The following is a 12,202-nucleotide window of genomic DNA, read 5'->3' on the forward strand; positions in this document are numbered from 1 at the left end:
GGAAAAGATGAAACGAAAGTAACTATTCCCAGTAAATTTTCATACACATATAAAAAAAATGAAAAATTCAAAAACGCTCCAGTAAAATATGTAAAATGCAAAATTCTCAGGACGTGACCTCTTTTCTGAAACCCTGTCTTGGAAAACAGAGAGAGAGAGAGAGAGAGAGAGAGAGAGAGAGAGAGAGAGAGAGAGAGAGAGAGAGAAATAAAGAAGCCTATCACGAATGGAAGAATCACAGATCACTTCTGCCTTGAGCAGGGCAGTCAATTCCTCCAATCTGTTGTTAGTGCTGGATCCCACTCAGCCCAGGCCAGCCTCCACCTCTGTAGTGGAGGATGACTTTAAAGTTTTAATCCTCCTGCCTCCACCTCCCAAGTGCTGGCTTACAGGCAGGGATCACCACACCTAGTTTATGAGGTGCTGAGGACTAAACTGGAGCTTTGAGCACACCAGGCAGCCTCTCTACCATTGGAGATACAGCATCAACCTTGGCGCCAGGCAGCCACTCTACTGTTGGAGATACAGCATCAACCTCGGTGCCAGGCAGCCTCTCTACCATTGGAAATACAGCATCAAGCTCGGCTCCAGGCAGCTGCTCTACAATTGGAGATACAGCATCAATATTGGCTCCAGGCAGCCACTCTACTGTTGGAGATACAGCATCAACCTCAGAGCCAGGCAAATACTTAGAAAATGGTAGATGGAGTCTATGGGTTCTTTCTGTCACAGAATAAATGAGAGTTTTAAAGTTTCATCTCTTCTCTACTTCTAGAGATTAATTTCACGAGGAAGGATCTGGAACATCCTAATGTCTAAACCGAGAGGGACGTAGCAAGCAGTAGACCACTTGCCTAGCAAATCTAAGGTCCTAGGTTCGATTCCAGGACTGACAGGAATAAATAGGTTCCCAGATCTGTTCATATTGATGTGTGGTCTCCATCCCAATTATGGGCTACTGAACGGACAACATTCTATATAAGTTGCCCACTGGGGCCACCTAGGCCTCAGGCTGGGCTAAAGTACCAAGCATGGAAGATAGGCATGTTCTCATCAAAGGCCTGTGTCCATAGCCCTTAGGTGGAGTTAAGAGGGTATCGTCATCATCATCACGTTTTTCAAGTCAGGGTTTCTCTGTGTAGCCCTGGCTATCCTGGAACTTGCTCTGTAGACCAACCTGGCTTCCAACTCAAAGATCTGCCTGCCTCTGCCTCCCCAAGTGTTGGGATCAAAGGTGTGTACCCTAAGTCTGGCTAATTGGAAGGTTTTGTTTTGTACTCCTGCAGGCTTTCTGCTTCTATATGCTGAAAATGGGAACGCGAACACATGCACTCCTTGGGAACTTTGTTTTTGTTTTTCGAGACAGGGTTTCTCTGTAGCTTTTGGAGCCTGTCCTGGAACTAGCTCTTGTAGACCAGGCTGGCCTCGAACTCACAGAGATCCGCCTCCCGAGTGCTGGGATTAAAGGTGTGAGCCACCACCGCCCTGCTCAAGGGATTTTTTTTTTCTTGGTGCTGGAGAATCAAAGCTTTGAATGCTAGGCAAGCACTCTGGCACTGAGCCACGCTTCACCCAACCTCACCCATTTTTACCTTGGACAATGACTGAGGCAGGGAGCTCAGTACTAGAGGGGCCTAGACCGGGTGGATAATCCCTTAACGCGCATGCACACATGCGCGCGCGCACACACACACACAAAATACATGCTCTTCCAGAGGTCCCAAGTTCAATTCCCAGCAACCACATGGTGACTCACAACCATCTGTAATGAGATCTGGTGCCCTCTTCTGGCCTGCAGGCAGACATTTAGGCCAAACACTGTGTGCATAATAAGTAAATAAATCTTAAAACAAAATTAAAAAGTTAAGTTCAAACAAAATATTACATATTATTGGCACTTTGTTAAAAAAAATTTACCATGTATCTGAGTGTATGCCTGTGTGTGGGTTTATGTACATTAATGTAATGTCCAAGGAGGCTAAAGGGGATATCAAGTCCCCTGGAACTGGCTATCCAGACAGCTGCAAATTTTCCAACATGGGTGCTAGGAACCAAACTCCTGTTTTCTTCAAAAGCAATTAGAGCTCTTAACTATTGATCCACCTCTCTTGGGGTGATTAAGGCTGGGTTAATCACCCTGAATCTCCAGGAACTGCTTGAATTGCCAGGAGTGCTTCCCTCCGGGGAAATCTGCCTCATCTAGGACGGGAGAGAGCTAATTATCCCCTTAATGAGATAAGAAACTTTTCCTGTCCGGGCAGTGGTGGCACACACCTTTAATCCCAGCACTAGGGAGGCAGAGGCAAAGGCAGGCGGATCTCTGTGAGTTCGAGGCCAGCCTGGTCTACGAGAGCTAGTTCCAGGACAGGAACAAAAAAAAAAAAAGCTACGGAGAAACCCTGTCTTGAAAATCAGAAAAAAAAAACTTTCCCTCAGGGCAGCTGCTTAGAGCCACTTTGTGGACAGAGTCCACATTTGGCCCTGGTAAAAGTTCTTCCTCTTCTAGTTCCTTTTCTCCCAGTGCTGAGCAAAGTCTGGGAGTACTTTCCTGGATGCCCTGAGCTTTCTCACCCAGGCTCTGAAGTCCTCCTCCCCTGCCCCTCACCCTGTTGCTGTTTGTTTGCCCCACCCCAACTGCAAAAAGGCCTGGCTTTCTCTCTTCTCCCTTTCCCTGAACTTTTACAGCTCTGCCGCTGTTGGTTTTCTTTCTTTCAAAAGCTGATGAAACCGCCCACAAGCTTTAAAAACATAAAACATCCAGAGCTGGGCTTAGCCGTGTCGGGCCGCAAGGGCTAGACAGAAAGGACCTGTCTCAAAAAAAAGAAAAGAAAGAAAAGTTAAAAGCAAATTCAACTAAAGCTCCAAGTGTGGCTTTTTTTGGAGACAGGGACTCACTCTGTAGCCCTGGCTGGCAGGGGACTCCCTCTGTAGACGGCTTGGATTCACAGAGGTCTGTCGACCTGTCTCTGCCTCCCAAATGCTGGGATTAAGGTGTGCACCACCATGCTTGGCAAGTGTGGCTTTTGTAGTGAGGCTGGTGTCTACCATCGTGGCCAAGTTCTCTAGCACACACCCACTTGTGCAAGGCTCACCCTGCTCACTGGAAGGAACTTTATGTTGCCAGCCAGCAGGAACGCTGCAGGATGGAAGACCGGGAAATGCTGCAGAAAACTTAGGGAACCAGGTACAGTGATACCCACTTCTGTCTAATCCTAGCACTGATGAGGCAGACTGGAGGACAGCCAAGAGGCCAGTCTGGCCTACAGTTCCAGAAGATTCAATGCTCTCTTCTGGCACTTCAGGCACATGTGAGGGAAAATGATCATACACATGAAAAAATGTAAAAATAATAAAATAAAAATAGGGCTGTTGAGGTAACTTAGCAAAGATTATTTATTGCCGTGCCTGATTGACTGAGTGAGTCTGGGGATCTCTAGGACCCACGTGGTAGGATAGAATTAACTCCTCCAAGTTGACCTCTGACCTCGACAAGCACATCAGGGAGTGCACACACACACACACACACACACACACACTTTAAAAAGTACTAAAAATTAGAAAGAAAAAAATTTCCAGAATGAGCCCAGCCCAAGCCCTCACCCTAACAGACAACATGGGCACAACAAATGTTCACAGCATCGCGGCAACCAACCTGCTCTAGCCAGCCTTCAAAACGACCCCTTTTCCCTGCTTGCCACACCTCCTGCTTTATACCAGGGCTATCTATGTTACTCCCACGGAGTCGGGAGATTCCTTCTGAGGTCATAGAGATATGTGCGGCTTCCATTTAGACAAGCTCGCCCCTCCAGGACCTTGGCACTGGGCCAGGCCAGCTGTCCCGTCCCACAGGAGCAGCTTAGAGGAGGGGGATATCTCACAGGAAGGAGAACTGGGTCCTTCAGTGCACAGCCATGAGTGAGCTCAGAAGCAGGTGGCCCAGGTTCAGTCAAGGCCTTCGGGGAAATAACTTTGACCTTGACCAAAAGTTTGTTGATCATCACGTGAGACCCAGAGTCGTTACCCCAAGACTGGGCAGCTTTCAGCCACTGAGTCTTGGGACAATTTACGTTTGTTTTCAAATCATGTCTATTTGTTTATTGGAAGACTATCTTGCTAGGTAGTTCAGGTTAGCCTCAAACTCTTCATAATCTACCTTAGCTTTCCAAGTATTGGGACGACATGTGAGCCATCCCACCCCTCCCCCAGCCCCCTCTGATGTTCTGTTAACAGAGTGGCCCAGTTTGGCTGGGCACTCCCCACTGTGATCTTGGCAACCCTAGAATGTGCAGCCCCCCCCCCAGATCCACCTTCCCAAGTAACTATGACAACAGCACTGTGCCTGCAGGTCTCACATAGGCAGTAATTTTATTTTATTGTTTGTTTGTTTGTTTGAGGCAGGGTTTTGTGTGTAGCCCTGGCTGTCCTGGAACAAACAATTCTGTAAACCAGTGGCTAGAGCCCACTTTGACCAAGGATTAGCTTGAGTTCTGAATTTTATGATCTTTCCATCTCTAACAGGCATGCATCACCCTGTGTGGTCTAGGCAGTGCTGGGGGTCAAAAACTCAATGCATGACAGACGAATGCTAAGGAATATCCCTGGTCTTGTTGATGGGTCTTTGGGGTTTTGTTGTTTGTTTGTTTGGGGTTTTTGAGACAGGGTTTCTCTGTGTAACGACCCTAGCTGTTCTGGAACTTGTTCTGTAGACCAGGCTGGCCTCAAACTCACAGAGATCCACCTGCCTCTGCCTCCCAAGGGCTGGGATTAAAGACGTGCACTACCACCACCTGGCTTGGTCCTTAGTTTTGTTTTGCAAAACATAAAATTAAGCAAACAAAAAATAAGGCAATAGCCAATCTTGAGAATTCTCCATGTCTATAAAACAGAAATTCTGTTCCCCGAGCAGAAACACACTGGACTGCTCCACGGAGTCTAAGTGGCATGGCCTGGGGTACTTGGCTCTGGGAGGCACACGTGACATCAGCGATGTCCCACAGAACTCCTGTTATGCACAAATGTATTTTTCTGGGGGGGGGGTCTTCTCCTTCCATTCCCCTCAATAAGCCTTAAACTGCTCAAAACTGCTGTGGAAAGCAGGGGTCACAGGGATCAAAACAGCCTAAAGAGATCTGAGAGAGAAGGTTGATGGAAAGAGACCAGAGTAATAAAGTCTTCACAATGCCAAGTCAGGCGGTAGTGGCGCGCGCCTTTAATCCCAGCACTCGGAGGCAAAGGCAGGTAGATCTCTGTGAGTTCAAGGTCAGCCTGGTCTACAGAGTTCCAGGATAGCCAGGGTTACATGGGGAAATCCTGTCTCAAAAACCAACAACTAAAAGACACAATGCCAAACACTAAAACGATGGAGACCCCTTCCCAAATCAAGTCCCCTTAGCAAGATGAGTCCCACCGCCACCCCCGCCAGCCACCTGGTTCTCAACCTGGAAATGACTCAGAGCTGGAGGGGAGGAGGAGGCGGCACTGCCCGCCATTGTCAGGAAAATTACAAAGCTTCTGGACGCATGGAGTCCCTGAGGAAACGTCTGTGTTATCAGAGAACATGCTGACCTATCTGCCCATGGCATTCTCAAGTAGCTCCAAGTTCACGTCAAGTTCCCAGTCATGTGACATTTATCGTACACCTGTGCCAGGCGCTGGGCATCTGAGGAAAACAAGACATGACCCCTGTCTGAGACACCTCAGGCTGGTGGATAGTTGGCTAGAGTTCAGTCATGTCACGTAGAGAGGGAGGGTTTGCTCAAGACAGCACAAGGATACACGATGTGCAGGACAGGCCCCCAGGGATTTCGTCTGCTGGGCCACAGGCAGGCCAGCTGTGGGGCTTCCAGAACAACACGTACCAGGGTACAGGGGCATGAGAAACCCTTGTGTTCCGGACATGACGGTTCTAGGAGGGAAGCAGAATGTGGGGAAGAGGGATTGGGTGGGTCAGGATGGGGGAGCAGGATGGATGAGGGTTCTAGAAAGATCACTGAGGCCTCAGACTCCAGGGCAGTAAGCCACCTGGGGTGGATCAGATGGAAGTGGCTGAGGCAGGGCAGGCAGGTGGGGCTGAATCAGAGGCATACAAGACTGTCAAGGCAAACAAAGAGCTTCATTTCTAGAGTGATAAAATATCCTAGAACTAGCCAGGCGATGGTGGCGCACACCTGTAATCCCAGTTCTCGGGAAGCAGAGACAGGCAGACCTCTGTGAGTTCCAGGACAGCCTGGTCTACATAGCAAGTCCCAGGTCAGCCAGGGCTATCTAGCAAGACCCTGGCTCAAAAATAAATAAATAAATGACAATGTAAAGAATAAATATCAGATTACTTATATTTTACCAATTTTTTAATGCCTAATTTGGTTGAATATAGACAAGTAGAAGTTAGGCTCTTGGTTCCAGAGAAAGCCAGGTAAAAGCTAAGAGAGGAGACGAAACCTTGGCACTGAGGGAAACCGTGAAGGCCTGGCATGCTAGACTAGCTATGGAGAAACTGTTACTAGGCGCCTGCTCCAGAGGCGTGGGGGTGGGGTGGTATCTAGATTCAGACCCAGGTCAGAGCTGGGTCTCTCCTGGGGGTGAGGAAGGAGGGCTTACTAAGAAAGAGAAAATGCCAGGAAGGAAATCCTAGGTCAGAGAAGCTGAATTGTGGGTGTGATCTTTAGTCAAGGGTAGCAAAAGTTCCAGGATGAGTAGACTTGGCATCAGGAGGGCTTTGGTGACTCTTTAGGGAGCAGAGATTGTCAGCAGGGAGGCCATGACAGGAGGAAGCAGAGACCTCTAAACCGGCCTCGAAGTTCCACGAAGAATGGTAGTAACTGGGGGTGGGTAGTTTGTATATGATTGTTTTTTCTGTAGAAACAATAGCCATCAGCTGGGTTTGCCTATGCAGAGAAAGGAACGGGAAGCAAAGCAGAGACTTTTAAAGGAGACCAGAATAAATGTATCAGTGAGGTTGCTATGGTGAGGGAGGGGATGGGCTCAGGCACAGGTGGCCCAGCAGGAGCCCTGGACCAGCCTGCAGAATGGACCTGCGCTCTGAAACCAGGAGAAGAGGCAGCAGGATGGGTGGGGAAGCAGATTAGGCAGCAGCCAGGGCTGGGCGGGAAGTTCAGGGAGTTCCCTCCAGCCCGCTGTTTTCTAGATGAAGATGGAGCTGAAGTCATTCCCTAAAATGAACAGAGACGGGCTGTGGTGAGCTGAGAGCCAGAGACAGCCCAGGGGTCTAAGACAGAAGGAGGGACGAGAGTCACGTCCTTGGCTGGGACCTGATTTGAGGACTGGGCGACACGGAATAAACCAGTAAGACATGCATTTCACATGGTGGCCTGGGAGGTGGAGCCTGGCTTGCTTACCCGGGTGTTGTTCCTTCCTATCTGAGGGGTCAGCCCGGGAGATCTCTTTCCACAACCTCCCTTGGAGGGATAAAGAACCTTCTCTGGGAATCCAAGAAAGGAACTGGCTGGTGTAAACTTTGACTCTTAATGTTCCCCATAAGGTTGTACAGTTACGACCTCCTAACTTTTGTCCGGATCTTTGCTGTCTGTTGAGTCTTACTGACGCCCTCTTGGGTGGACCCTCTTCTAGCTGCTGCCCTTTCTACGTTGTCCCTTTTGTCAACTCCAAGATAAATCTGCTCACTAAACCCTTACAAGCAGTTCAAGTGACCTCCATCCAACTCATCCCTCTTCTTGACACGCTTCACAATGTCTTGGGTACTCAGAACTAAGACAGTCAGACTGAAGTCCTTTCTGCATGAATTAATCTTGCTGTCTCAACAGTTCTCAAACACCTAAGAGAAAATTCAGATCAGCTTAACATCCTTCAGGACCAACTCTGTTTAGTGCTCTGCAACCAAACTTGACGATGGCTGTGGGTGGGGTGTGTGCCCCCCTCCAAGAATGATGCTGCTTCCCCACCAACAAAGCCCAGATGGTTTGAGATGGGACCCGAAGACACAGGTGCCAGGCAAAAATTCAGCCATACCACTTCTCCTAGATACGGGCTTTTATGTCCTTCCCACGCTGGCGCTTCTCCCAGTCAAAACTCCTCCTCGTTATCCCCATCCAGTTCTTATTACCCCATGAACCTCCTTCTCTAACGAAACAAGTGTTTCTATGTGAGCCCCCAACCCTTACCCCCGCCCCCGCGTGGCTCTGATCCTACAACAAGCAATAGAACCCCAACAGGTACAGCCCAGCCAACGGACCAATCAGGCTAAGGAAGACACCTGATCTTAGCACAACAAATCACAGTCGCCTTATGAAATCAAATCCCCTGGCTGCAGTGGTCCCCCAAAGCCACAGAGGACCAGTTTTCAGTAACGATGGCCAAAAAGGGGGCACCTGTGCCTACCTAGGGGACAAGGGGCTGCTTTTATGCAAACCAGCATGGCCTAGTGCAGGAAAATGCTGAACAATTCTTAGAAAGAATCAAACATGGGGAAAAGGTAGGCAATATTCTCTGAAGATTACCAGGACTGCTTGGGGGCCATGGGCCACCCCTTGGCAGATCCGATCTTCATGATTGTACTTTATCTCCTGTCCCTGCCTTTCCAGTTCTCACCAAGTTCCTCCAACAAAGACTTTGAAAGCTTTCACCTCCTAGAGGGTCACTCGATCCTCCACGGCCCGCACTATCAGACCCTATGTCATGGGAGGGACTTAACACGCTCCATTCACCACTGAGACCATCACCGCCCTCCAACTGGAAGGACCCCCCTACTCCAGCCCCTCTCCCTTCTTCTCACCCTCCCAGAGTTGGGGTATATAGCATAATAGCCTCAGGTCATGAGGAATTGAGTCAGGCTGTACAGAGCAATAAAGAATGGCTCAGCCCCTAGCCTGCCCTTTCCACTTCGCCTGCAGAAACAATATGTCTGGGTATCAAAAAGTACCCACCCTGCTTCCAGTCCAACCACACACACACAAAAAAAAGTCGCTGTAACTGCCTGATAGCTACTCACACACACACCCTCTACCTTCTAAGAATGCTCACCCTTCACCGCTCAGAAAGGTTGCGGCCCCTAGCTGTTCCAATAAAGCACTCTCAGCCTGTTGCCCCCCATCTGCCTCCTTTTTCTTATAACTGGTGTCGTCTGAAGCAGATAAAGAGGTGAGAGAGTGGTGGGTACCACGGAAAACAGGTTATGGGACCTTGAAATGCAAAACCCTCTAGGGTTAGCAGAGCAGAATCCAGACAGGAGACGGGGGAAGGCTGGGGTGTAGTTCAGTTGGTAGAGTGTTTGCCTAACACTTTTAAAGCCCTTGGTTTGCTCCCCAGCATGGCATAAACCTGGTGTGATGTGTGCCTGTCATCTCAGTCCTTGGAAGACAAAAGCGAGAGGGCCAGAAACTCAATGCCATCCTCAGCTACATAATGAGTTTGAGGTACGTGACACCCTGTGTGTGAAAGAGAGAGAAACGGGGACATGGCTGGGATGGGGAGTAGATGGGAAAGCAGCTTAAATTATAAAGGTGGGTAAGGACTGAACACCCCTGTCATTCACTAACCCCTGAAGACAGGACAAGGAAGTCACCTCCACTACTTTAGTCTCAACTTTACCCTACTCCTTGCCACAGCATCTGTGGACCATTCCATCTTATAGCAAGGGGGAAGGGCCCAAGAAACAAAGCAAACCAGGACTTAAAAGAGATGAGTGACATCAGGGGCAGTGCTACACAACTGTGACCCCAGCACTAGGGAGACTGAGGCAGCAGGATTTAGAGTTCAAAGGCAGCTTGAGCTACAAAGTGAGTTCAAGACTACGTTAGGCCACACTGTGAGACTCCTGGCTTAAACCAGGCTGCGCAAAGAAAAGCAAAAGATAAACCCCAGATAGACAGACATCTGGGTTTTAGGTACTGGAGATCAGATCGTAGTGCTGACAAACCCTGGCTTTCCGGGCTAAATCACATCTTCCGGAGGCTCAGAGATAGCATCCTTAAATGGGGATGGCTTGAAGGAACACACAGTCTACCTCCATGAGTTGCCAAGGAAGTTAGATGCTTAAGGAAATGCAGACTAACCAGAGACTCATGGGCCACAGCCCTCCTAACCCTGGGGCCACAGCTCCATCCTTGGTTCAACTCAGCCCTATCGTGTGCAGCTGTGTCAGCTCAAAAGAGCTATAGGGATGAGCCTGTAACCCAGGGTTCCCTATTCCCCCAACAAAGTGACTTTTGACTGACAGAGAATGTAACCTGTGGCCTTTTTCCTGGCCCACAGCTGAGCCCCTTGCTTCAGAGGCCCAGACTAAGCAGAATAAAAAAACCCTTATCTGAGATTTCGGAGGTTGCGGATCAGCTCTCAAGTGGATGATGGGGTCAATTTTAAGACAGAACCCTTCCCTGTGTGCAGGCTCAGAAGATCTGAGGTGGAAATGGAGCTTCCCAGGTGGGTAGAAAAGGAAATCACGCTCTTCTTTTGGTCTCCTAGGACAAAGGGAGTCCTAATATTCAGTTACAATTGGTTCCTTCTATGGCAAGTCAACTGGGTTCCATTGTAAATCAGAACAATCGAAAGACTTGGTTTTGTGTGTGTGTGTGTTTAGTTTTTGGTTTAGAGGAGTTGGTTTTGTGCTGTTTCAGACAAGATCTCATGAGGCCTGGACTTCCCTCAAACTTGCTACGTAACTCAAGCTGGCCTTGACTATTGATCCTTCGGGTGTCTGCCCCCCAAGTGCTGGGATCACAGGCACCAAACCCAACCAAATAAAGAGGAGTTTGAAAGTAAACGTGGAGATGTAGTGTGATGTAAAAACAAACAGTTCAGGGTAGAAAGACTCCAAGTAAATGAGGGATCCCTGGATCTTTTTAAAAATCATCTCCCGAATTCCAACAAACAGCAACCCACCAAGATCTAAAGCTGTGCTCTGGAACGAGCTCCTATAACCAAGTTTCTTTTTTTTTTTTTTTCGTTTTTCGAGACAGGGTTTCTCTGTGGCTTTGGAGCCTGTCCTGGAACTAGCTCTTGTAGACCAGGCTGGTCTCGAACTCACAGAGAGATTCACCTGCCTCTGCCTCCCAAGTGCTGGGATTAAAGGCTTGCGCCACCACCGCCCGGCTTATAACCAAGTTTCTAAAACACACTCTTGGAATCTTCTAACACGTTTTTGTTCTAAAAGCCTCTTTTTTAAAAAAAATGCCAAAATGGAATCCACTTTGGTTTTCCTTTGGAATAAGTTTCTCAGTCTACACATAACCCTAAGCAGCCTGACATAAGCTAAGAATCTCAGAAACAACACCAAGAAGGAAGCCACATAAAAAACATCAGGACTTACAGTTTTCCTGTGCCTGGAGGCTTGAATCTGGAAAGACAGGGGAAGAAAAAAAACATCTGTTGATTTCACTAACCCCAGACCGAAGCCTCCCGAAACTGAAGTAGAAGTAGGTTAAAAACTCACAGAGCAGCAGTGTGAGCAGGACCGCCCCGCGCATCTTGCTGACTGAGGTCCACCTCAGCTGCTTCCTGAGAGGAAAACTCTTGTGGACGGAGGTGTGCAGTTAGTTTTGCCTTCTGGCCATGCCTCAGGTGCAGAATTCTCTTCCCAGTCACAGACCAGAAACCTGCTGTGTGAAAAGCAGAAACTATTCTGAGGGCTTCTCCAGGCGTCCAGAGAGAGACCAGCTCTGGCACTTGTCAGGTAATGGTGGCCATAGCTGGAAACCAAGAACAATGAGGTCTGGGCTGGCCCGATATCTCCTCAGGAAATGACTGGTCTTCCGGAGGGACCATGGAATCCAGTGGCTTTGTCTAGAAGGGAGAAAACAACAAAAAGTCAAAAGTGACTTTTGCCTCAGAGTTCTTGAGTCTCTTGCCTCCTCTGGGTTTGGGGACTCCTTCCCCCGACAAGGTGAGGGGTTATTTCCCTCCCTTCGTCTTCTATCCAAAGTGCTTTTGCGGGACACCCTGTAAGGCCTGCCTTTCCGGTGTGCTCCCCAAGGGGCCTGCGTCCACACAGTGTAAATCTGGGCCTCCTGTCCTTCCATGGCTGGCTTTTCTGACAATATGCCGTGTTTGTGAGGAACACTGCCACCCGGGCATCGGAGCTGGGAATTCAGCAGGAACAGGGACTTTCTTTAGTCTCCGCAGTGGACTCTAATTATTGACTTAGGCACCAAAGGATCCCCCTTTGACCATACATAGGTGTATGTATGTGTATGTAGTTCACGCTAGATCACAGGGAGGTTTCTCTTCCCCC

General features: G+C 48.8%; 1 protein-coding gene across 4 annotated transcripts in view; it reads right to left on the bottom strand.

Annotated features, from left to right (window-relative positions):
* The window catches only part of Pecam1 (platelet and endothelial cell adhesion molecule 1), a 60,087-nt gene extending 48,431 nt beyond the window's left edge, over nucleotides 1–11,656 (bottom strand). For all 4 annotated transcript variants that reach the window (XM_057775358.1, XM_057775357.1, XM_057775356.1 and 1 more), the window contains exons 1-2: nucleotides 11,405–11,656; nucleotides 11,282–11,308 (exon numbers count right to left, since the gene is read on the bottom strand). In XM_057775358.1, coding sequence (XP_057631341.1) covers nucleotides 11,282–11,308; nucleotides 11,405–11,438 — 61 coding nt within the window. In that variant the 5' untranslated portion in view covers nucleotides 11,439–11,656. The remainder of the gene's footprint in view (nucleotides 1–11,281; nucleotides 11,309–11,404) is intronic.
* Nucleotides 11,657–12,202: the final 546 nt, after the last annotated feature.

Source organism: Chionomys nivalis, chromosome 7 (genome assembly GCF_950005125.1).
Source record: "Chionomys nivalis chromosome 7, mChiNiv1.1, whole genome shotgun sequence".
Classification (NCBI taxonomy): Eukaryota; Metazoa; Chordata; class Mammalia; order Rodentia; family Cricetidae; genus Chionomys; species Chionomys nivalis.